This window comes from Dermacentor albipictus, chromosome 9 (assembly GCF_038994185.2).
Source record: "Dermacentor albipictus isolate Rhodes 1998 colony chromosome 9, USDA_Dalb.pri_finalv2, whole genome shotgun sequence".
NCBI lineage: Eukaryota > Metazoa > Arthropoda > Arachnida > Ixodida > Ixodidae > Dermacentor > Dermacentor albipictus.
Genome location: NC_091829.1, coordinates 106,975,060 through 107,001,700, shown reverse-complemented (window position 1 = coordinate 107,001,700; position 26,641 = coordinate 106,975,060). Strand labels below are relative to the sequence as shown.

The 26,641-nt window shown below is 46.8% G+C and overlaps 1 protein-coding gene across 5 annotated transcripts in view; it reads left to right on the top strand.

Annotated features, from left to right (window-relative positions):
* Positions 1-24,431, top strand: part of LOC135907182 (phospholipid-transporting ATPase ABCA3-like) — a 326,965-nt gene extending 302,534 nt beyond the window's left edge. For 4 of the 5 annotated variants that reach the window (XM_065438856.1, XM_065438854.1, XM_065438853.1 and 1 more), the window contains 3 exons: positions 8,530-8,703; positions 15,865-16,078; positions 24,119-24,431. In XM_065438856.1, the coding sequence (XP_065294928.1) occupies positions 8,530-8,703; positions 15,865-16,078; positions 24,119-24,373 (643 nt within the window). In that variant the 3' untranslated portion in view covers positions 24,374-24,431. The remainder of the gene's footprint in view (positions 1-8,529; positions 8,704-15,864; positions 16,079-24,118) is intronic. The other variant, XR_010565924.1, reaches the window with a different exon arrangement.
* The last annotated feature ends 2,210 nt before the right edge of the window (positions 24,432-26,641 follow it).

The following is a 26,641-nucleotide window of genomic DNA, read 5'->3' as shown; positions in this document are numbered from 1 at the left end:
CACTACTGGAAACCCGAGTGCAGCTGCCCAACGAGACCACGGCGATTTTTACAGAAGAAATGAGCCGCCTATTCCGCCACGCCGACCCGGAAATGTCCGAGGAAAAGAAAGTCCGGCTACTAATGCGTGGTGTTAAGGAGGAACTTTTCGCCGGTATGGTACGAAACCCGCCGAAGACTGTCGACGAGTTTCTTCGCGAGGCCACTAGCATCGAGAAGACACTCGAGATGCGAAACCGGCAATTCGACCGCCGCACCAACGCTACAAACTATGCCGGCGTTCAATCACTGGCCTCCGAAGACCTGCGCGAGGCTATCAGGGCAGTCGTACGAGAGGAGCTTCAGAAGATCTTCCCGTCGTCGCAGCCTCAAGTGACCTCGATCGCTGACATCGTCAAAGATGAGGTTCAGAGGTCGCTTGGAGTTCCAGAGGTGCAACCTCAATTACCGCAACCCCAACCTGAAGCGATGACCTACGCCGCCGTCGTACGCCGTCAAGGCCCACCTCAGCGACCGCGCCAGGGCCCTGTAACGCCGCAATTCCGTCGACCACCACCGCCGCCGCCGACAGCGCGCCCACCCGTCGCCCAGCGGAGCTACCCGAGGAAGACCGACGTTTGGCGCGCTCCTGACCACCGCCCACTCTGCTACCACTGCGGGGAAGCGGGTCACGTCTACCGCCGATGCCCATACCGCGACATGGGACTGAGAGGACTGAGAGAAAGCTTGGAGAGCGCCCACGTGACATCGCCGACTACCTCGCCGCTACTCAATGGAGCCCTCGACGACCGTCCCGTTCACCGTCACCAGGCAGCTACCTGTCGCCGCAGCGCCGACCATACACCGGCCCAGCGCGGGGCCGCTCTGCGAGCCCATATCCGGAAAACTAAAAGCAGCAACCGATGGAGGTGCGGTTGCTGTTCGTCGAACTGACGAAGATCCTCCGCCGTCGACGAACATGACGAAGAAATCATCTCGACGGCCTAATGACGACACGCCGCCGTCCCGAAGAAGTCGCGAAGCCAACACTACACCGACGAAAGACGACTTGACGACGCAACGTTCCAGCTTCAGTTCAACACGACGCAGCCGTGATCCGACGCCAAGACCCAACTGCAACGCCAGACAAAGAACCACCGACCTCGACGTACTTCTAGACGGCCACGCAGTCACTGCCTTAGTCGACACAGGGGCCGATTACTCTGTAATGAGTGGACACATCGCCGCCCAGTTAAAGAAGGTTAAGACTGCATGGGAGGGTCCCCAAATTCGGACCGCTGGAGGACACCTCATTACGCCGACTGGAATCTGCACGGCAAGAATTACCGTTCATGACCGTACTTACCCTGCCACCTTCGTTATCCTGCAACAGTGTTCGCGAGACGTCATTCTCGGCATGGACTTCCTGAACCAACACGGCGCAATCATTGACCTGAAGTCGAAGTCCATAACGCTGTCGGAAGATCGAGCGATACCACCGGATAGCTCTAGTAGTCACCGTGCCTTAAGTGTGCTCGAAAGTCAAGTTGGCATCCCGCCTCGCTCCAGCATTGTCATTTCCGCAGGCACCACAACGCCTGCCGACGTAGAAGGCGTCATCGAGGGTGACCAACGTCTACTGCTAGACCGTGAAATTTGCGTCGCAAGAGGGATCGCTCGACTGCATGGAGGGAAAACTGAAGTGTTGCTGACAAACTTCAGCCAGGAGTTCAAGCACATCAACAAGGGCACGACGATCGCGTACATCGAAGAAATTGTGGAAACCAGTAATGCGCTTGTCCTCTCGGATTCCGCCGCATGTAGCCCGACGACCATGGTTCCCGAACCAGACTACGACATTAATCCAAGTCTCCCAGTGATTAAGCAACAGCAGCTCAGAAGTCTGCTCCGACGATACAAAGGCTGCTTTTCGACGACATCGAGGATTCGACAAACACCAGTCGCCAAGCATCGCATAATCACCGAGGAGTACGCTCGACCACTCTGCCAGAGCCCTTACCGAGTTTCACCGCGAGAACGCGAAGCTATAAGAGAACAAGTCGACGAAATGCTGCGCGACGACATCATCCAGCCGTCGAAAAGCCCGTGGGCATCCCCTGTTGTGCTGGTGAAGAAAAAGGACGGAACCCTACGTTTCTGCGTCGATTATCGTCGTCTGAACAAGATCACGAAGAAGGACGTATACCCCCTTCCACGGATAGACGACGCATTGGATCGGCTCTGCAACGCTAAGTACTTCTCCTCGATGGACCTCAAGTCTGGCTATTGGCAAATAGAAGTCGACGAAAGAGATCGCGAAAAGACCGCCTTCATCACCCCAGACGGCCTCTACGAGTTCAAGGTTATGCCATTTGGACTGTGCTCGGCGCCTGCAACGTTCCAGCGCGTGATGGACACCGTTTTAGCGGGATTGAAATGGCAGACCTGTCTCGTTTACTTGGATGACGTCGTTGTATTCGCCGGAAATTTCGACGACCACCTTAGGCGGCTTGCCACAGTACTAGAGGCCATCAAGTCGTCAGGGCTCACTCTGAAGCCAGAAAAATGCCGCTTCGCTTACGACGAGCTTCTGTTCCTAGGCCACGTCATCAGTAAATCCGGAGTACGCCCCGACCCCCAGAAAACAGCTGCCATCGCAAAGTTCCCGCAGCCCACCGACAAGAAGGCAGTGCGTAGATTCCTTGGCATGTGTGCCTACTACAGGCGCTTTGTCATGGACTTTTCACGCATCGCCGAGCCGTTGACACGTCTAACTAAATGTGATGTTGAGTTCAAGTGGGAAACGCCGCAGGCCGACGCATTTGAAGAACTCAAACGACGCATGCAGTCGCCGCCGGTACTTGCGCACTTCGACGAGTACGCCGATACAGAAATCCATACTGAGGCCAGTAGCCTAGGCCTCGGTGCCGTTCTAGTCCAAAGGAAAAACGGAGTCGAAGAGGTGATCTCTTACGCTAGCCAGTCGCTGTCAAAAGCGGAAAGCAACTATTCTACGACCGAAAAGGAATGCCTCGCCATCGTTTGGGCTACAGCTAAATTTCGCCCTTATCTTTATGGCAGGCCATTCAAAGTCGTCAGTGACCATCACGCGTTGTGTTGGCTAGCGAGTATAAAGGATCCTTCAGGACGACTGGCGCGGTGGAGCCTCAGACTACAAGAATACGACATCACTGTAACCTACAAGTCCGGACGAAAACACTCCGATGCCGATTGTCTATCACGCGCCCCCATTGACCCGCCGCCGCAAGATGACGAAGATGACGACGCCTTCCTTGGCATGATAAGCGCGGAAGACTTCTCTGAACAGCAACGGGCAGACCCGGAGCTAAAAGGCCTGGTGGAATATTTGGAAGGGCACACCGACGTTGTCCCCAGGGCATTTAGGCGCGGATTATCTTCCTTCACGCTTCGAAACAATCTACTCGTGAAGAAGAACTTTTCACCAGTCCGTGCAAACTACCTTCTTGTTGTCCCGTCAGGACTTCGTCCAGAAGTATTGCACGCCCTACATGACGATCCGACCGCTGGACACCTCGGTTTTTCCCGGGCACTATCGAGGATACAAGAAAAGTATTATTGGCCGCGCCTGACCGCCGACGTCGCCCGTTATGTCAGAACATGCCGAGACTGTCAGCGACGCAAGACACCGCCGACAAGGCCAGCCGGATTACTACAGCCAATCGAGCCTCCTTGCCGACCATTCCAGCAGATCGGGATGGACTTGCTGGGACCCTTTCCGACGGCAACAACCGGAAATAAGTGGATCGTCGTGGCGACAGACTACCTCACCTGCTTCGCTGAAACTAAAGCACTGCCGAAAGGTAGCGCAGCCGAAGTGGCGAAATTCTTTGTCGAAAACATCCTGCTTCGACATGGCGCCCCAGAAGTCCTCATCACCGACAGAGGAACGGCCTTTACAGCGGAGCTCACCCAATCCATTCTGAAATACAGTCAGACAAGGCACAGGAGGACCACGGCCTACCACCCGCAGACGAATGGTCTTACGGAGCGGCTGAATAAGACCCTCGCCGACATGCTAGCGATGTACGTCGACGTCGAACACAAGACGTGGGATGCCATCCTGCCGTACGTAACATTCGCTTACAACACGGCGGTGCAAGAAACAACACAGATCACGCCGTTTAAGCTGGTTTACGGCAGGAACCCGACGACGACGCTCGACGCCATGCTGCCCCACGTCACTGACGAAGAGAATGTTGACGTCGCTAGCTATCTCCAGCGCGCCAAAGAAGCCCGACAGCTCGCCCGCCTACGGATCAAGAACCAACAGAGCACCGACAGCCGACACTACAACCTCCGACGACGCTTTGTTGAGTACCAGCCCGGCGACCGTGTTTCGGTTTGGACACCGATACGCCGACGAGGACTCAGTGAGAAACTACTCCGACGCTATTTCGGACCCTACAAGGTCATCCGACGTATTGGCGCTCTGGACTATGAGGTCGTGCCAGACGGCATTTCGCATTCACAGCGGCGCCGCGCACGATCTGAAGTGGTCCACGTGGTGCGCCTTAAACCCTTTTACGGACGCTGACGAAATTCCTTATTTTTTGTTGTTGTTTTCTTTGCTACGGGTGTTTTTATTTCGCTTGTATGTAGCATCGGGTCGATGCTTTTTAAGAGGGGGGTATTGACACGTGTACTTATCTTTATCGGGCGACCACGTTTCGCCGCTTAACAACTGTAATCGCACAGCGAGGGATGCGCCTGAATGTATCCGATGTTTCTGGAAAGTTATCGATGCTTCTACCCGGCTGTCTGTTGTCGCCGAAGCTTGTGTTATCTGATTTCATCGCGTAACGCGAATGGTGTAGAACTTTGTGGAAGGCATGCGGGTCCGAACGATTAGTCTGGAACATTCGACGAGTGCTCTATAAAAGCCGACGCGCTTGACCCGCTGATCAGATTTTCGACGATCGCCGACTGTGTTCGCCGCTATCGTTGTGCTTTAAGTGTAGCCTGTTTTGTGGGCACAGGTTCGCCCAATAAAAGCTAGCTTTGTCTTTCACAGTACTGCTACTGTGTTCTCTCTTTACCGTCACTACCACGTGACAATACTAATAGAATAACGAGCACAGCTATCTACGCATAGATGAACTCAATAGAGCATGTTGACATAGTCAAAATACAAATTGAGTCTTCATCGTAGCGTTCAACGCAATATATCAACGTAGCTTTCAACGCAAGAAATACATCGGGTTTCTGTGTTTGTATGTTGCATTGAAGGTTACTTTGAATTACAGAAGCTGAGCGTGTTATTTTAGATTGAAGCTGATTATGCGGACCCTGTGCCATCGTTGTCAGACTTCGCTAAAATTCCGAAGATAGTGCAATGCCGGGTCAACCCACGATTGCAAGAATAAAAACCATTCGTAGAGCCACAAAAAAAATCGCTTCTATAGCGTGATCACCACGCGAAGCACACTCAATGCAAAATAACATGATATAACGGTGAAACAAAAGATTTACCCTATACACCAGAACACCGTGAATTCAAAGGGCGCCGCCATATTGATGAGCACCGGTCGCGCCATCTATCCCAAGCGCCGCGAAGTAGCAGGCCTGGGCTGCCACGCCGGGAGATGCGACCCGGCGCGAAAGCGAAACTTGGGCTTTTTAGCTGGGCGGAAGGCGTGTTTCGCGTTTTTTCTAACCTGTCATTTTCGCTGTCTGGATTCAATCAAACTTCAAGACCTCATGCAAGTCCGCAATGGCCACACTGAGTGATGCGCAGACTGCAGAAGCGAATACATCGGGTAGGTACGCTATTACGTTTGCACAAACCGCGCGCTATATGCTAGAACACGTGTGAGCTTTTTGGCACGTAACCTGTGAAGGAATTTACAGCACTGTGTTGGTGCCATATATTATTAAAACACGCAGAACACTGTCATCTGCACTTTCAGTTTGGTCTTGTTTGTCATGGTCTCTACTGGGTTGGCCGCGTTTGGCAACCAACTGGCGAGGTCGTTTGACTGCCTGGTTTGCAGACGCCTGCCCTTCACCACCTGCACATTGAAAACAAAATAGATGTTATAGTAAGAAGGACTGTAGTTCTTTCCCATGCCATCACTGTTGCGAAGATATAAAGTCCTCTCAAAATGAAATAGAAAATACACCAGGCCAATTGTATCGTGCAACCACTTAAGAGTACAACATTCAGAACAAAGCCTACAGCACTCGAACAAGCAGTATATGATGCTAAACCTGCACTCATTGGCAAATGAACTACAGTAGTTATAATGTTCAACTACATGTGCAGTCAAAGCCCGTATAACAGGGCGAGCGTGACAGATGAAGGTGTTGTACAGTTGCACAAACCATGATAGGGCACGTAAAATTACCATCCCTACTTAAAGCTGCATCATCAGGACCCCTTTGGTACTAGACAACAACCGCACCTGCATTCCTAGAAATTAGCCCCACCAACTGCAGCTACCTGGTACCAGACCTGTTTCGATTGTGCGAGGCCATCGGATTGTTGGCGCTCCCTTAGAAAAAAAACAGCAAAAAAAAACTAGTGAGAACGATCAAACTTTTGTTACAAAATACAAGAATAATTAGGCACGTTATTTTGCTCGCCATATGAACGGAAATATTTTGCGCTTTGCCCCGCATAACAGCCCGCACGCACTTTAGAGCTCAGGAGGCTCAAATGAATTCGTTACGAATGACACCTGCAACACCAGCTCGTAAAGGTAGGTGCGCTGCAAGAACACCTTCGGTGACGAGTAGTCGTCGTTTACGTTTTTGTGGACGCATGCTACGTGACGAGCAGACTTCGGTTTACTTTCATTAGCAATAACGCTCACCAGCAAGGCCTACAACTTGTCGTTCACGCTTAATGGTCATTCCGTGCACCAGCTGCAAGTATCGCTAACCGCAAACTCAACTGTTCCGTTTAACCGTCGGGAGCTCTGCCTGAATGAAAACACGATAAGGCTTGCCTTTTTGTTATAGCCAAGGCGAAGCACCGGCGCGGGATTCTGCTCTGTACGCTTGTTGCCCAGAAAGTGCTCGGAGGAAACCTGCGTGTTACACATATTACGTTTGTAGGGCGCAAAGTTGAACGTGACACCAAAATATACACAGATCGAATACTCACTCGTGCATTTTCACTGGGTTGGTAGTTCTTCCTATTCACTGCAGCTATCCACCGGTGGCGCAGCTTGGCATTCTTCGTTGCGGATGGAAATCGGTGCAGGCTGAAAACACCGCACCAGCACGATTCCCTACTTGTGTTGTGCTCTTCGCAAACAGCGCTAAGCAACCTGCTCCTTTTCCGCTGGTTGTTTTGGCATCCAAACACGACGCAATGATGCCAAGATGACTTCTTGTACTTTGGATCCGTGTGAACGGGCACATTTCCGCACTTTGGAGCCCTAGAGCTGGCGCTTGCCATGTCTACTGGTCGCCGGTGAACACACTTTGGCAGCCCAGTACAAAACGGCGCCGGTCGACCGGGCAACCCGGGTGCGAGAGTATGCGTTCGGTTAGTCTGGGTGCGAGACTAGCGTGTTCTGGTCTATAGACAGCTTGCCAAATTTTACTTATAAGGTGTAACACTCGGTGTGAATAACACAGCTTCGCTCTTCGACCATCTTCACGGTATGGAAGGGTCGGTTTCTTTTGTTACGCTGATTTCGATACTCAAAGGTTCATATTTAAGGACACTGTAACACAAAGCTCATAGCAGCGTTTTCGGTATGCTCGAGCGAGATTTCCGTCGTGCATACTTCAGCAAACCACCTAATATTATATAATTCAAGTGTTTTACACAATTCACTCTCCGTGATCAGAAACAATGCTGAACATTTTTCTTCTGTCCTTGTTGATGGCGTTTGGAATTGTTGGGCTAGGGTGGTAAAAGAAAACAGGCAATTGTTTGAGCATGTTGGTTGGAAAACAGTAAACAAATCTTTGTAAAAGCTTTCTGTTCAGATGAAACAACTTTTTCGGTGCCATTCGTTGTTACTGACGCTTTCATTTGTTTTGGAATTGCCTCTTTTAATAAATTCGATAATGCGTGATTGCCAAGTAGCGCTATTGTCTATCAATTGATTTGTAAAACGAAAATTCGGTCACTCAAGAGACCATAGTAGTGAAGCGGCCGTAGAGTGCTTTAGTGTTATTCACCAAACTTTACTATTTCTGGCTGTGATTTAGTACATGCAGTTTTACATGACTGCTACGTAGGGCGTACTTATTTCACTGAGACCAAGCTTAGTTAAGGCCACGCCTACCTCTTCCCTAGGCTGCGGTGGATAGGCATCCCGTCTGGACATAAAAATGAGCTGGTATGACGACCCATAACAGTGTCCCGTCGTCAGCTCAGTCTCTCTGTTGTTTTTTTTTCGGGGGGGGGGGGGGGGCTGCGTTTTTCATTTGTTTAAGTGCTGCCGCGATAGGTTCCACACTATTTAACGCCCCTCTCGTAATCAGCAACATCCGCAAACGTTGCTTTGCTGACGTGAGTGACCGCATTCCTCTCTCCCTCTCCCCCTGCCAGTGGAGGCAACCGCCGAAAGTTGACCATCGCTGCCGCTCTGCTGGGAGTGCAGCCGTTCGTGTTTCTGGACGAGCCGTATGCGGGGGTGGACGTCGTATCGCGGAACAAGATCTTCCGAGCCGTCGCAGAGATGAAGAAATGCTCGCGGACGACCTTCATACTTACGTCGCACAAGTGAGTGCTCTCAACACGCAGTAGAAGTCGTCAGACAAGGAAGCGAGCGAGCAGAAACGGCAGACTCAAATTGTTAGTCACAACGAAACGGAGCCAGTCCAGAATCAAGTCCAAGCATGATCATAGAGGTAACCGACGCTTATTTTCTAGCCCTTCTTGTCTAGTTTTTCCGGCAGCAATCCCAATGTTCTGCTGTAGATATCTGATCGACATTCAGAAAACAGGAGAACATTTAACACAGCCTTAGCGGGGGGCAACGCAAACCGGACGAGAGACGTTAGATAACGGACTCGCCCAGCTTGCTTCGTTAATTAAAAAAAAAGCCTTTCCTATATGTGAGCGGCAACACTGATAATTACATAATTTGTGGACTTTCTGAAGCAGATGAATGTCGCTTTGACAAATTTACATGCGACAGATCAAGCTGGGATCAAGCCTCTGTGTTTAATATTGTAGCCTGCTACCTAATGCACATACGATGCCTTAGATGGACCAAAAATGTTCTTCAAATACTGTGCCGCCATATTTTGCACCATTACGATAGGTAATCAAGAGCTACGAAGAACCACATGCTCTTTACAACACTGAGTTTCTGCGAGTTCATGAGAAAAAGCTTGTAATCATTATTAAAAACACGAGTGGCATTGTTTCCTTTATATTTCTCTGACTCTCTCCGTTCAGGTGTGCCTAGCAATATGTTCTATTCATTGAAAAATATTTTACCGCGAAGGGCTGTTGCAAATGTACAAATACTGCAGCGGTAAATTAATTAAAGGAGGGTAAAATACAAAATGCCTCTTGTAAGATACGATTCCACATTCTCCACATGACGTGACCAATGCTCTACCAATTAGGCTACCGTGACGGCTCTTTCATCGTCGAATTTCTAGGATGTTTTTGTTGTGACAGCAATTTTATGGAGTCCCAAGGCGCATATGTGCCGTCGTCGTCGTCGTCGTAGTGTTCCGTATAAAGTCCAAGGATGATGGCATCGCCGTCGGCGCGCCGTTTGCTGCATGTGAGCGTGAAAGCGTGCGACGGAGAGCCGATGACAGGACCTCAATCTCGCGCTCGCAAGGCAAGAAAGCGGGCCGGAAGCGTACTGTCTTCCGTCGCGCTCTCTGTAACGATAGGGCTTTTACACAGTGAAAGGTTTCGTGGCGATTGCACTGTGAAGCACGACGCTTGCTTACTATATTGTCAGGAAAACTATGTCACGCAAATACGCTCACGCATTTCGTAACCTGGATGTACTAGACCCGTGCCTTGAAAAAAAAGGGAAAAGTATGCAAGATAAATGCCGATTACTTTGGGGAGAAAATTGAGATAAGCCACGAAATGGCCAGCAAATTTGTTCAAGCAATCCTTTCCACTTGAAGCACCACGTCAAATGTGACCTTGGGCTTAGATACATGCTACCTGCGCTAGTGACGAGACTTGGGTGAGTTGGTGAAAGTTCGTGTTGGACAAGCAGCAGGCGGGTAATGGACAATCACGAAGAAGAGCGGATCGCAGACATTTGAAAACGTTTCTTCGAAAACGACACGAATACATGAACATGCACATGCGCAGCAGAGACCAGCGGGATGCAAGAATAGTCATATCACGTAGAATAAGTACATGCCTTAAAACCGAAGCAAAACAAAGCATAAAATGAAGAAAAGTGAAAAAAAAATGGTTTATACGAGCACCGAATAAAACCAAAGGTGGAAAGCTCTTTTCTTAGGAACCAGAATTCTTTTTTTGTAAGGCCAAAAGACTACTTGCAAACAGATTCTGGTCCTTGTTGTCAGTTATGTTACCTGCGCTAAATCAGATAGAACGCAAATAGCTGGCACTGCCACCAAAAACTGTACCCGCTCATGTCCAGCATGATTTTGTCCAGCACAAAATCACTCGTGCAGTTAGATATGGGATCAAGTTAAAGAACTCGAGAGCATCAAAATAAAATCGGAGTCCGTCACTATGACTTCCCTCATCATTAGATTGGAGTTTTGGCACGTGCAGCCTCATAAGCAATCTTAAATTTAACACTTCTGCAACGTTTCGATGTTTCCTGCGAGGCAATGATAATGCTCAAAACTTCTCAGCGATTACGAGATATGGCGCCCAACACCTCAAAACGACACGCGCCTCCATGTCTTCTATGTTTTACGCCGAGAAACAGCAGGAGTGCACGCAGGGTAACGTTGAGCATCAACTTACTTCTGACGTATGGGACTAAACGTTCAAGAAATTATATATTCACTGTCCACATCGCAGCTAAGTTATCGGCAGTCAAAGCAAAGAGCACAGAAAGGTTCGCTTACATCGATTCCCACAGTGTGTAAAATCTGCATAATTTTTTCTCAACTACAAGCTATTCGGCAAGATTACAGCACGAAGCAGCTACGGTCACGAAAGTCCGGGGGAGAGCTCCCAAAAAAAAGGTTTCCATTGAAAGTGCAGCCAAGTTGAACTCAATCCAGAGAAGCGGAACTTTGAGAGGCGAACTGAAGCGGGAGAATTCGCTGCTCCGAAAAACAAGTCATTATAATCTGGTACGTAGGTTTAAGCACTGAGGATCCTGCGTCAGAATATATTGCAAATGGCGAGTGTGTGTCAGTCTTTTTCACCAACATTGAGGTGACATTGCGACTGTAAGGTCTTAACACGTGTTGTGTTAGGAAAACCAACGGTAATAATGGGCGGCCGCAATTTGAAGCAGTTCCACAATCAAAATTTTTGAGCGCCGTTCGTAGGCGCCCGTTCCTGCGGCGAGCTTCGGCGTCCCTCGTAACCTAGCGGACGAGCACAGCGAATGAGAACAGCCCGAACGAGCATCGCAGCGGTGGATGCAAGAAGGTTCTTGCAAATAGAGCGCCAGGAAAAGGCTGCAGCGGAACCCTGAGGCAGAAAGCGGAGGAGGAGGGAATGGCGAAAGCATGAGAAAAAATACTGTGGTGCTCTGCTAGACGGGCTCTGCGGAGATGATGGGAACGAGGTGGCGCCAGAGTAGTGCGCACCTTCTGTTCACCAATGACGCCACCGATACCATATATCGAAACAAAGCGCGGCATGAGTGGAAGTCTGTCTGCGGCGGCTGTTGTGAATGGCACAAACGCGTCACCCACGCGCTGCCTCTCCCGATCTCTGAAATAGCAAGGCCGTCGCGGGCAACTTCGCTCCGTTCGCAGCGTGCAGCACGATACAGATTGCCCGCGCCAGCCAATATGCCTCGAAGGGAAAACACGCATAGAGCTACACCCCAGTTTCACAATATGGAGAATCTTAATCGTGGGGGATTTTTTTTTTCATTACCCGGTCGCACAAGTTTGAACCAACTCGTAGTTGTTCTAGCAGCATGAGGGAGGAAAAAACTAAATTATGGGGTCTTCCGTGCCAAAACCACGATCTGATTGTGATGCACGCAGTAGTCGGGAAATGCGGAAATTCGGGCCACGTGGGGGTTCTATAACATGCACCTAAAATTGAACAGCAATTTTAAGTACTGTTGAAATTCGCCGGAAATATATCATGCATCTACCCACGTTTATTGCCGCATGCGTACGGGACACCCCGAAAGCGCGATATTAAAACCATTGAGAAATACTATGTAATGTCACGTGCCGCCATCAGGAAAACCCGTATACCACGAACATGTTTTAAGGCATTTCAAACATACGAGGTGGGCTTACAGTAACTATACTGACATGTCTTGTGCTGATTTTCAAGTCAGAACCACCCCTCCCCACCCCCCAAAAAATGTATTCCGCTGATAATTCAAGGATGATTTCAGGCACGTAGGAAAGTCTGGGTGGGGATTCTGCGAGATAAGGTGGCCTGACAGCCTGCACGTTTATCGAATTGAGCTAGCTTAGATACTCGCTTCCCATAGTCAGAAGTTCACACCTCTGCGTGGATTTTTTTTTTTCCTCAAGGTGGGAGACTTGAATTTACCTACCCAATACGCTACATCTCCAGGCCAGGAGTGGAGCCTGGCGCCGGCAAGAACGCCCAGAGCAAGTGGGGCTATTCTAACCCATGAGCAACTAAATTAGGAAGACCCACTAAGCTTCGACACGACACTCCCTCACCTGAACAAGAGTTGGCCTTCCTGGTTCAGTGTTCGCCCACTCCCTCCCGAATGACTTATTTGATTACCTAATGATCCTCAGTCCTCAGCAGCTGCACAGCGCCTGACCAAACGCCTGGTCAAACCTGTAACTTAGCGCAGGGTGCTAAGAATATCTGGACCCGGACAGGCCGCCAGCAGAAACTGACCCTTGCAACGTTTAACACCCGAACCCTCTCGAGTGAAGCTAGGCAAGCAGGTCTCTTTGAGGAACTATTGGGCTTTGTTTGGGATATCATTGGCCTTAGGGAGGATAGAAGAACTGGTGAAGCTTATACTGTGCTGACAAATGGCCATGTCCTCTACTATAGAAGACTACCAGATAAAAAACAGTTCGAAGTAGGATTTATAATCCATAAGGACATAGCGGGCAACATTACGAATCTAGAGCTATGATGAGAGGCTAGCAGTAGTCGTAATAGAGCTGAATAGGATGTATGGAGGAAAGGTAGTACAAACCTAGGCTTCCAGCCACAATTATGAAGAAAAAGAACAGTTTTATATAGATGTTGAATTAGCTATGCAAAAACTGAAAATTCAGTACGCTATAGTAATGGGCGACTTCAGTGCAAGAGTGGGGAAAAGGCAAGATGGTGAACAAGCAGTTCGCAACTACGGCGTGTGTTCTAGGAACACTCAGAGATGCTGGCAGAGTTCGGGGAATTTAATAAGCTGCGAATAATGACCATATTCTGCAGGAAGCGTTGGAATAAGAAGTATACCTGGAAAAGCCCGAATGGTGAAACAAGAAATAAAATATTCGATATTCGAATTGACATTAGGAGAAAAAAAAATGGAGCAGGGCAGGTCATGTAATGCGCAACTTAGGGTTACAGAATTGGTAACGAGAAAATGTAAGGGCAGTCCAGGACGGCACCAGACTAGGCGAGGCGACGAAAACATGAGATTCGCGGGTGCTAGTTGCATTTGGTTGGTGCTGGACAGGGGTAAATGAAGATCGCCGGGAGAAGCCTTCGTCCTGCAGTGGACATAAAACATGGTGATGATGATGAAGAAGCTCCACGTTATTATATCCTGTTTGTTCACCTGAGATGCTCGAACAGATGCAGTTTACGAAAGTCACACATCCATTTTGCGAGGTCCAGAGTTTGGGATTTTTAAACTTCGAGCTCCTGCTACTTCGAAAGTTGCCAATTTTCCTCGATTTCTCGTAAACAAGTGAATATGTGTGTGTGCGTGTGTGTGTGTGTTTGTGTGTGTGTGTGTGTGTGTACGTTTGTGCGATCGTGTGTGTGTGTGTGTGTGTGTGTGTGTGTGTGTGTGTGTGTGTGTGTGTGTGTGTGTGTGTGTGTGTGTGTGTGTGTGTGTGTGTGTGTGTGTTGTCTGCGTGTGTGTGTGTGTGTGTGCGCGTGCGTGCGCGCGTGTGAAAAACCCAACAGAAAATTTCAGACTGCCGGATTTTGGGGCGTGGGAGCGTGACGTCCAGTAGTCGAAAGTTCTGTAGTTCTTGGTCAATACTTAATTACAAGTTGACAAGGACCTCCTTAAGGGTATGTAAATTTGTTAGTACAGAAAAATAAAAATTTAAGTTCTCCACCGCGGATACAAACTTCTCACGTCATGATCCGGAGCCCAGCTCCTTACCACTGTACCACGTCGAACATGTCTCTGTGTACATTTACGCTATGTCAACAATAAGAATCTCTGTCTGCGTTAACGTTTACATTTGCATTTTAAGAGCCAAGATTGGCTTTCACTCCATCACGTCAACTGCCGCACCTCTAGAAGAGCAAAAGTGTTGTTTCCCTCGACAGGTGCATCGTGGAGCGCTAGAACATCGATTTTGCTGTGCGATGTCCATAATAAATAAGAAATTCAGAAATAGACAATGGTGACCGGCGACACTGTTAGGGTTGTTACTGCTAATTTCGACAGTTGTCTCTCGCTCTTTACACTTTTCGTGTGCTCAATGTAAACTAGCTACATAAATATTCGCGGATAAGTGTTCATTATAACAGCATACGTACTTCTCACGGTAGCACTGTACCAGAATAATAAGAACCGAGCGAGACAGCTTTTCACGCAACTTTGTGGAACGACCAACAACTTCTTTTTCACTTTGCAAAAGCTTACGCAGTATTTCTGGCAGATTAACTAATGTGTCAGTGTAACGCCACGTGTAAGTCCACGGGCCTGTGGCCACATCTTACGAAATAAAACAAAACGGATACGCAGCCATTCCCGCAGATGGTATAATTTTGATCAGCGGCCGATTTTGAGGAGGCCGGTAGGGCGTTCCTGGTGCCTCGACGTCACGGCGCAATTATAACAATTGGCCACGTCGACTTTATTGTGGCTGTCGGTGTTATCAGCATTGCCGGCTACTGAGAAACATGCTTGAATACAGCACAAGAGAAAACTACAGTGTATACCAACAATGTGAAACTGAAATACGATTTCGAAGCGTCGTGACAGAAAGCGCATCTGTGTCGACGTCAAAACTTAGGTCGCTGGGACAGAAAGTGGCACATTTCTAACGCCACGACAGAAAATGTGTAGTCCCAACAGAGAGTTCCTATTGAGACGTCAGAATTTCTGTTGCGGTAGAAAGTTGTTGCTGCGACTTCATAAACTTTTGTTGTCGCGACAGGACGTTTCTGTTGCGACATGAGAATTTCTGTCACAACGTCAGAAATGTCTGTCGCATCTACGGAAATGTCAGGAACTTCTGTCGTACAACAGAAATTTCTGTTGTCTTTTTGCAGTTGGTATATATATATATATATATATATATATATATATATATATATATATATATATATATATATATATATATATATATATATATATATATATATATATATATATATGTGCTCTGCCTTCTATAGTTACCAAAATAAAACTTTCTCTCTGAAATGCAACACGTTATTCCTCTTGGTGAAGTGGTTTGCTCGAGAGATCAGTTCCGCGTTCTGCGTTAAATTGAATGGGAAAGACGCAGATAACATTGAGCTAAATCGCCTTTTAATTGTAAAATCCACGTATCTTCTAATACAATGCTCCACACATATGTCCACAACATGCAGCATGGAGGAATGCGAGTTTTCTTGCGACCGACTCACCATCATGGTCAACGGCCAAATGATGTGCCTGGGCACGCTGCAACACCTGCGGGAGAAGTTCGGTCAGGGCTACCGAGTGGAGTTCTTTCTCGAACCCACCGTCGCTGTTGACGAAGTCAAGCTCAAGAAAGCTGTGCACAAACTGTTTCCCGGCATTCAACTCAAGGACACCCAGAAGGTAGACAGGTTATAATTTAGCGTTAGCATTCTGGGGGTACCTCATGTACTTTTGGGGGCTATGTATCAATCTGTCTATATTCAGGTTCATGCACCTAAATATGTCTATGTTTCTATCTAACCGTTCTCCCGTCTACCAGGGTCACTGGGCAGTTAATGGTGGAATGCGTAGCGCATCGGTTTGCTGTGGTATGGTAACAATGTTTGAATGCCAAAAGCAGGCCAAATTGCGTCACTGAGTAAGTGGCAGCATATGTACCGCTCATAAACGAACCTCTTTCATTGCCCCATGAGTCACTACGGACGCGCGATTGTGGAGGTACCGCTCTTCGAAGAAACCCTCTGACGTCAACTTGGAGTGCTGTGTATGTGCCACCCGGTCGATGCTAGTCTCCAAAGAACGTCTTTGACCAAAACGTTTGTAGCTAGGTTTGTACCATTAGTGATGTGCCTCTCTACAATAACGAAAAAGATCCTTTAAGTTTCTCCTATGCTACCTGTAATGGAAACCGACAGAAGAGTTCCTCAAGGAGAGCAACACGACACATTAGCAGGCTGCGCCCCTAAAGCGCTGTGTATGTTGCCGCTCTTCGAGCCTTTATTTTTGGATTATGTGCTATCAGATTCAAGGTGTAGACATAGTATGTTATATTAACGATGGAAAAATGGGACAATAGAGGTTTTTGTTCCTAGACAGGAAAACAGGCGAGAGAGAGGGAGATAAACCTTTATTCGTGAAAAATAGCGTTTAAAGGCCCGTAGGGTGCGTATCAATGCAGGTCTCCAGCGGCCACCACCACGCGTCGTGCCTGGTCGAGGAGGCTCACTTGAATCTCCAAGTCCGTCCGAGCGAGAATGCCGGCTGTCGAACGCTCCCCAAAATATTTTGTGCTAATTAGTGTGAATTTGAATGTATTGGCGCTGATTTGTACTCCCATGCCACATGGGACAATGACGGCCTTGCCCCACACCAGGGGCATTGATAGGCACATCTGGTTAACCAGGCGACGTGCCACCACTCCAGATATGTGTGGGTGTTTGTCTGGATTTTTCTGTATAGCCAAACCTTCTCCACTGTTATTGCGGCTTTTGAGTGGTAAGTTCTTGGCGTGAACGACGTTGATGTTCTAAGACATCGCACGCAAGTATTATTGCTTGCTCATGATTGTTGTTTTCAATTGAGATGTCTTTTCTTCTTAGGATTGAAGTTTCGCGAGCATGAGCCCTTGTGTTGCCAGAGACGCCAAGATGCCCGGACGCCATACAATGTGATGTGCTTGCATTAGTCAATTGCCGAAGATGTTAAGGACGGTGCTATAGATCCTACTGTGAAGGAAGAGCGGGCATGCCGCCTGGGATCCTGTGAGGATGTAGGCAGTCATGCCTTCTCCCTGCAGTGTCTTTATCGCCCAGGCTCCTGCAGCGGCCTCTACTGTGCTGGTGCAGGCTGTGCCGACCAAATCTGTCGTCATGGTCCTTGGGTTTCCGGAGGCTCTCGAATCAGCCACGATAGCATGCCCCCTGTTGTACTGTGTTGTGCCTGTTTATATTTTGTCGGGGTTATTTCCAAATTGTTTTTGTAATTGTTGGACTCGTGTTCCAGGCCTGCCTTAATTAAAGTTTCGGCTCACATTGGGGGAGGGGGCCGGGGGAGGTAATAAGTTTTCCTCACATCTATGAATATGAATATGAATATATCTTTATTTCCAATAGATTGGAGGAGACAGGGAAGAAAAGCTGCAAGTGCAGCTTGAAAAAACACCCTGCCCCCTATGACCACATGATATGGGCAGCGCGGAGCTGCCGCGTGTTCTTAACAACAATATATATATATGTATATATATATATATATATATATATATATATATATATATATATATAGTTTTGCAAGAATGCATAAAAAGTGAGTAGTTGTGCGTAAAGAAGCTACAAAACGTTTCACATATGACAGACAAAAAAAACATATATGCACACATATATGTAATATAAATGTGAACAAAAAGCTGTAAAACTCATCTAATCTGCACTTCTGAAATAGCTGGCCATATAAACATTAATATTAGTCACACTGAATTAGTCGAGAAAATTCTGATGGGGTAAGGGCATATATATCAATGCCAGATTTGTTGTAAGCATTCAAAAGCCTTGGTAAGTTGTTTTTTAGCATTTGTGAGCTGTAATTAGTCCTAAAATGTTGCACAGTCCAGGGTTCTCTGTTTCTTGTGACACGTGAGGGGACACGTTCTTCTAAGCATGATAATTTAACAAGGGATAGATCGTTTTTCCTGTTCATGTAATAAAACTTCTGCAAAAGTCGACGCCTATAGATGTCATGAGCTGTGATAATTTTAAACTTGTCAAATAAATGCTCGGTGTGTGAATCATACGGAACATTTGCTAGGACGCGTACTATCCTTTTCTGTAACAAAAATAATTTGTTTAAATTCGTATCAGTTGTAGTGCCCCATACGAGGTGACCATAATTGAGATGAGAGGCGAATAAGGCGTTGTATAATAGTACTTTACCTGATGTAGGAAGAAGGTAACGGTTACGGCTTATTATACCTGTTATCTGACTCAGTTTTTGCGTTACAAAGTTTATATGGTCATTCCATAGCAGTGATGAAGAAAAATACACGCCTAGAATTTTGATGCGTTCTACAAATTCAATCCGAGCATTATTATTGGCTATGCCATGTAGTAAAGGGGAGGTGCTTCCCTTTGGACGAAAAATTATAGCTTTAGTTTTGGTTGGGTTGACACATAAACAGTTTTGCTTAGACCATGTACTAAGTTTCAGGAGCACTTCATTTGATGTTGTGATAAGCTCGGTATAAGAAAGTGATGTTAGAAATATACTGGTGTCGTCTCCGTAAATTAAAAATTTAACATTGAAATGAATATTTACAATATCGTTAACATATAGATTAAAAAGCAAAGGACCTAGAATGCTGCCTTGAGGTACTCCAGAAAGTTAAAAGCTCTCTTGGGACCTGAAATTATTTATCTGTACGTATTGACGTCTATTTTGAAAATACGACTTAATAAATTCAAGACAACTCCCTCAGTTTGTCTAATAGATCGCTAAGCATAGACGTTGAAGCATTTAAAGTGGCATTAAGTAACAGCTACTTACCTAATCATAACTCTGGTTTATCAAACACACATCAGCACTAAGCTTAAGAAATTCAGCAGAAACGCTTAAGACTGCTTGCGTATGAAATTCGAGAGCATTACAGTCGCATTGGCGTGACGTATGATCAGAGTGTGCTGATGGTATAAACCCTCACCGATGAAATCACAAGAGGAAGTGAGACGCGGGAGAAGCGAGCTCATTTTATACACTCAGGACGTGGCGACACTTCGTGCCCATTGCCAGCGCTTCAACTACGCAATGGCGCTCGCTCTAGACCACACTTCTAGTCAACTAGATGGCTGGGACGTGACGTGTGCATTGAAGCACGCACTAGATACACCTCTATAGATAAGGCACTAAAGAGCGACACCGGCTTATATGATCGCAGCGTCACCAGCGCAACTAGCTGCATCACCTGCAGTACTTTGCTGGCGTTATCAATTCACCTTGCACCGCCATCCGAATCAGTTCAGAATCAGAATCCGAAGCAGCGCTGTCGGTAAACTAATAGGATCAAGTTTCGCATTGATAAAGACACCGGCCTGCGTGGAGATGAGCAAATGGCACAATGCTTACGCATCCTTAGACAACCGACACAGAAGGTTCTGCATAAAATTTAAAATTTAATGCCAATGCATTAAATGTATCACGAGGTTGAAAATCCAGCGTAGACAATGGTACGAAACGGATAGGAAACTTCGAGGTTTGGTAGGAGTCGAACACAAGACCTTTGGCGTTAACGTTAGAAACCGCTGAACATTGGTGGGTCTTGAACCCATGACCGTTTGGGCCTAATAAGGGAACTTAAGACAAATTAGGGTTCAGTTCAGGCACTCGAGCCCTCTACCTTTGCTGGAAGTCGAACCCACGACCTTTAGTATTAATTAGGGCAAACGTAAGGCACAGCAAAATTAAGATGCAAATAATTAAGGCACTCCAACCCATGATATTCGCTGTTTAATAATGCGAAGTTACTTAAGGCACAGTTCATTAGGATAGAGTTAAAACACTCAAAACCTCAATCTTTCGTGAGAGGCAAACCCACGACCTTTGATGTTAAGGCAAAGTTTAGGCACAGTAAATTAAAATAGTGTTAATTAGGGCACTCGAGCACATGACTTTTCGTGTTAATTAGGGCGAAGTTACTTAGGACACAGCTAATTAAAGTAGAAGTAAGGCACCAGGCTCAATCCAAAAATTGAAAAAGAGGCAGACTGGTCACCGAACATGCCAACGCTCAGATTCGCAGCCGGTCTCGCTCGCTTCGGTGGTGTATCTGACGAACGACGTATGCATCTGGCTCGTCAACCATCGATTCGCCTGTAGCTAGGCAACGGAAGTAAGCCGCAAAGTTTAATTTAATTTACACGCAGATATTCTTACTTTTGCCGGGAAAGAATAAAAAAAGTGAAACATCTTCTGATCAACTCATTTCACATTCTTTTCGATGCTCGCGGCAGCAAACGGTTGGCGTTAACACTAGCGTGACGTATTTCTTGTTGCCAGTTTTTGCCAGTGTCCCCTTTTGTAGAATTTGTTTCTCTATGGTGTAGGTATCTGGCCATGGGACATTTATCGCATGACGGCGCAAATTCGTGCTGCTGGGTGAGCGGTGCCGAAGCGATAAAGAGACTAAGGACACCAAAGATAACGAGAACATAGCTTTATTTTTTGATACTTGAGATTGTCAAGGCCTGGCAGCCGGCCGACGGAGTGTAATGGGGTTGGCTGGGGAGGTGGCCTTACGCCCGCAATAATTTTCCTGTGACCTTCAATCTACGAGGCGCCCTTTGATTATAATGCGTGCTCGAATAGGTCACTATTCGCTGCAATGCACATTTGGCATCTCATAGGCACATTTTCCGAGGCGTTCTTGGTCATGGTATCAAGGGTGGAGCTGCAGACTTGTCTTTGGTTTAGGTTCTAAAGACCCTAGTGGGCATTACGTGGGGGGGGGGGATTTCAGGTGAGCACTTAAATATCATTTATGGACAATACAAACCATCGACAAGAATACTAACGACAAAACAAGAACAAAAAGCAAGTGGATTTGAACCAAGGTGTTCAGATTAGCATAGCTTAAGTATCAACCAAATGCATTGAATATGAGTCTAGAACATTTTGTTAAATAGCCATTAAAACATTGATAATAAATACACTGGAAAGAACACTGCATACGTATAGCGTAGAAAGACTGTATCTAAAATGAAGACAGGCAGATGCGGGTGAACAAAGTATTTCATTTGTGAATAACCCAGGAGCGCTGAGTGAAATACTGAAGGATCTGATATCTCGGCGATCTTGGACGGCAAGGAGTTCCATTCGCTTATACAGAATGGTAAAGATGAATTTCGGTACTTCGTGCGGGCAAAAATGGGCGATAGCTTGTGCGTATGATCGAGACGGGTTTAAGTATTAGGGGCTTGAAAAATGTGCGATTGGGCGAACGTCGTGTTGCTATAGCAAAGTCAGTAAAAAAACGATAGTCGAGTATGTCGCCTGACTTGACAAGCGTAGCTAGAAGAAGGTTTGCTTTTAGTGATTAAACGGCTTACGTAACGGGAATAGGATGATGTGACCAACCGCGCGGCCTTGTTCTAATCAGAATATACAAATGAGCAAGGCAGATTTCGCGAAAAAAGACAAGTGTGTGCGCCTAATCTCAGTGCTTGTGTTATGAATAAAAAACAGAGACTGTAGCTGCAGAAATACACGGCTCATGAAAAGCTCAAATGATAGCACACAAAGCACCAATCCACGAGACGTGATAGCTGAGTGCGCAATATTTCCTGTCTGGAAGGCTCAAGTAGGCAGAGGCAAATGGCACCTTTCAAAACATCGCAGCGGATGCCGCACGCATCATTTTCCGCCTTCACCTGCTAGCTCTTTGCGTCTGTCCGAGCAAAAATATGCTGAAGCTGCGATACGCTGGCTCCAACAGTGCAGTCAGAACTTCCGGCCGGGGTTGGAAAAAATAAAACGCGTTTCCGCCAACTCTGAGACTAGTGGGCGGAGTTTTCGAAGCTCTACGAGTAAACTCGAATGCGCCACAGCAGCTGACAGCTGTTCCAAGCAAGCCAGGACTGTCAGGGACTGCTAATCGTAAAGGCCCAGTGCATCAAGGCATTAGCATGGGCTGGCTGGCGCCATGCGGGCCTACAATTCGTGTGGAACGAAAAGTGTGAACTGAGTTTGCACCTCCCCCAGAAGGAAAAGCGCTCGCTCACCACGTACTCGTGCGCATGCTTTGCTGCAGCAGCTGAGCGTCGCACTGCCGTCGGGCAGTATCAACGCACCGAACTATACTGGGAGCAAATTTTCCGCAATTATGGCTTCGCCTGCGTGATGTGTCCGAATGTCCAGCCTCTGCCTGGTACGCTTAATGTGCCAAACTATAATACGACCCTGAAGGATTGTGCAACTGCAGCATGCCGACATGTATGAGGAGCACTGTCGACGCCTAAGAGAGGCAACGCCAGTACCCCGAGGTTGTCCGCGTTCAATGGGCCATTGAGAGTGCCGACGTGCGTTCAACACGCGCCAGCCACGCGAGCAAGGCGGGCGAAGCTCGCGAGGTGCAACTCACCCAAATGCGTGATACGCATCATTCCTGCACAGATGCGTGGCTGCTGAGATTTCTGAATAATACAAGGAGCGTATCCTGCGTTACAGCATGGTCAAGGAGGCCCCATGGACGCCATCTTCATCGCGAGTGAAATACGATACGATTAAGATAAGAATTAGGTCAATAATAAGCACGAAACTGAAACACAACACAGACGCGCGCTAAACATTTATTCATCCAATTATATTACCATCCGTCGACGTCGACCTTGATTTCCTTAGCATCGACAAATAATTGGCACATATCTCTTTTTTTATTGTATATTTCATTTAGAGTAGACATGCTTATATGGCATGTATGTGTTCGGATGGTGATGTACAGCGTCCCTTGTAAGCATGAGCACTGAAGTTAAATTCTTATGTCTTAAACTCGAAAACAATATAGCATGTGCGCGTCCAGACGGCAATCTTTGTTGTCGCGGGTAGCAACGAGATACCGCTATTCTATTCTTGAGTCTTTCAATGGGAGTAAATATGTTTATGCGGCATGAATGCGTTCGGACGGTGATGTTCATGATCCATGGAAACAACTAGGTACCCCGGTTTCTGTTTAAAATGTCACTCCGAAGGGGTATGCCCAAATGACATGCATATATTAGATTGTAATGTTCAGTTTCTTTTATAACATGCGTGTTCCTCAATTTTATTGTGTCTTTCCCGCAAAACAGGTGTGCTTATCTAGCATGTATAAATTCGGATTCTAATGTTTGGTGTCCCTGGTAGCAATAGAGGCTATGGTTTTATTCATCAATATTTAAATTGGAATCAATACGGTTTTATCAGATGTGCTTATCTACATATACGTTTGTGTTTGAGGACAGTGCTATTCTATGTGTGTGAGACAGACACGCAGAATAGCAAAATAAAGACATGAAGCAGAAAATGCGGCATTTTGACATCTCATATGGCCCCGTTCTGCCACTAATTAACATTCTGAAATTTACAATAACAATAAATAAAGTTCTGGCTACTTTGAACTAATTGGATGTAAGGGACTATAAGATTTTCTGGAATGTTCTCAACAGCATTTTCAGCAGCAAGGACTTGGTCACATTCCTGTCGAATGACCTGTCTTTTTTTTTCTTTAACTTCGAGCATAGTAGCTGGGCCAACCGTATGGGATGCCGTACAATACTTGTAACATACTCCTACATTGCGGTTAGGAGGAATAGAGTACTTTAGGAGGATGGGCTTACAGACAGTGGAGCCCTTTTTCTTTCTCTTATTGCGCGTGGTGCCAACTTGTGGTACATCATCAACGGGTGTTTTCTCTCCGTCCAGAACCTGCTTAGCTACCACCTAATGGAGCGTATTCCATGGAGTGAGCTGTTCACCAAGGTGGCGCATCTCCAGAAAAAGTTCCCCCTCGAACACGCCCTCGTCGGCGAGAACACACTTCAGGACATCTTCTTGAACTTCGCCAAAGCACAAGGAAGCCTCCCTGTTCCGGGCTTTGCCGCTGTGGTAGACGTTGGTACACCCTCCAGCACAAAATCTCCGGCCGCGCTTTCGTCACCAACGGCAGCTGCAACGTAGCCCCGACTACAGCTTCTGCAAATTGCTTCACGGGCGAAGGAATAAAGGCTTTTCTGGTGTGAAATAATTTGAGCTAAATACTTTGTTCAATGCTTGATTGCACGATATCACAGCCCAGGCTGTCTCAGTTGCTCGTTTATCTATGCCAAATACCACAAGATTCGACCTCCGATACCGTTCTCATTTTGTAAGTTTTCTCTGCACTAATATAACTGCACCTTGAAGTTTTGTAACCAAATTTTTAAGGATTTGAAAAGCATCCACATTTTGTGCTATTTCTGTTAAATTTCTTTCTAGTTTGTTTATTCACGCCGAGAAATTTCCTTTTTCATGCTGTCCTCTAGCCCCTTTTTAACCTCTGCCAAATCCTTTCTAATAGCCTGCTGGCTGTCTCTCAGCATTTTGAGCCTTTCAGCGGTGAAATGACTGGGATTCAATTCCACATTACAACAAAGTAACAATTCGCACACTTGGTAATACTCGTGCGCTCAGGCCAGAAATTATCGGGGGCACGGCACAACAAGACTTCTTTCATCGCTTCGGTATGAGTATACAGAACAGGAACAAGTATTTGGGGCGCATGGTTTACGCTCCGGTTCTTGCGTTTTCGCCGTATTCACTGAAGAATCCAGATTGAAGTGGCTTTTTTTACATGTGCGCAAATGGCTGTGCATGCGATATGGTCGCGCACGCGCTGCCCATATCTTGTCAAAGACCTGCAGTCAAGTTGTCTCCAAGGTGGCTGAAGCTGTCACTTGTTCCCCCAAGCATGTGAAAACTTAGTATGATTCGAAGATGTCCAAGAAGCACCTGTAATTGACAGCAAAGCTACCGGAAGCTAGGATGCGGGGCATATGATTAACGTTCAATTTCTGTGATTTGGACGGTATGCGTTATCGTCCTAGTCCTGTAAACCCGATTACAAAAAAACAACGTACAGAAGCCTTCCTTCATAGACCCAATGTTGGGAGGCGCTAGATATATTCTAGCTTTCTACCGATATGCCAGCTTTCACTTCAGGGTAAAGCGAAAACGAGGCGTGTACCAATGTGGATATATTATTATAGCAATGAATAAGAGAGCTCCAACAGCGCTCCTGCCGCCTGTCTGGTGAAGAGGACGGACGCATTCGCGTTGGTGCTTGCGCCGGAGTTTGGCTCGGACAATTCGGCTGCTCTGCGCTTGACCCCACGTGACTGTGTTTGTGGCTTTCCGCTAATTGTCAATAAGCCCCCTAGCATTTGGTGAAGGTGCTGGGGTCCCTACGGCCACTATCTGGAACTGCTGTATCTTCAATCACTGAAAAAAAAACTGCTTAGAGCTTCTGCGGCGGTCGGCAGAAACGGACAAACGTCGTGCATTTTGAGGCACTCTTCTATGGATAGATATGCACAAGCGTGCTACGCGCAGACTCTTTGGCGCTGCCACTGAACGACGGAGAATGTCCAAAGGAAGCGCGACGGAGGAGCTAGACTGCAGACACGCCTCATGCGTGACGCGCTTTGGCCGTGGATCCACTGCGCGCCCCTCCATTGCTTCAGTGCAAACATCATTGTCGTGCGCATCCAGCCTGAGATGGGTTCCGCAGGAATTTCTTTTCTCTTTTCCACGGAATCGATATATATTTCAGGCATATATATATATATATATATATATATATATATATATATATATATATATATATATATATATATATATATATATATATATATATATATATATATATATATATATGTGTGTGTGTGTGTATATATAGATTCCAATGCTACTGCTGTGTGTATCTGATCATGATCAGATACACCGGCTTTATTCTTCAATCAGAGAAATAGGCTTATCTGCACTTATGTGTTCAGTCGTTCGTATGAAATGTACCTAGTAAGTTTTTCCACTCAACAGGTATGCTCGCCGATCATGCATTTGTTCGAACGCTAATGTTCGGCTTTCCTTCTACCAGGTGCCCCTGTTTGATTGTTTGCTTTACGCTTGCGATAGATAAATGACTTGGTACATGGCAATGAAATTGCAAAGGTATATATTCACCCAGCCAGAAGTGTAGGGAGTGCCCACATGCAGAGGGGCTGGTATTCAAACATTGTGGAATGACTGACTGGTCAGCAGTTGAGATAAGATATCAGTAGAGTAGCGGTGGAAAAAATGTAGCAAATGTTAGAATCAGAGTCATAGCAAGCGTAGGACAATACGCTTAGATTAACTCGTACCTAAGGAACTGACAAGAAGTTGTCATGATACCCATTTATTTAGTGAGTA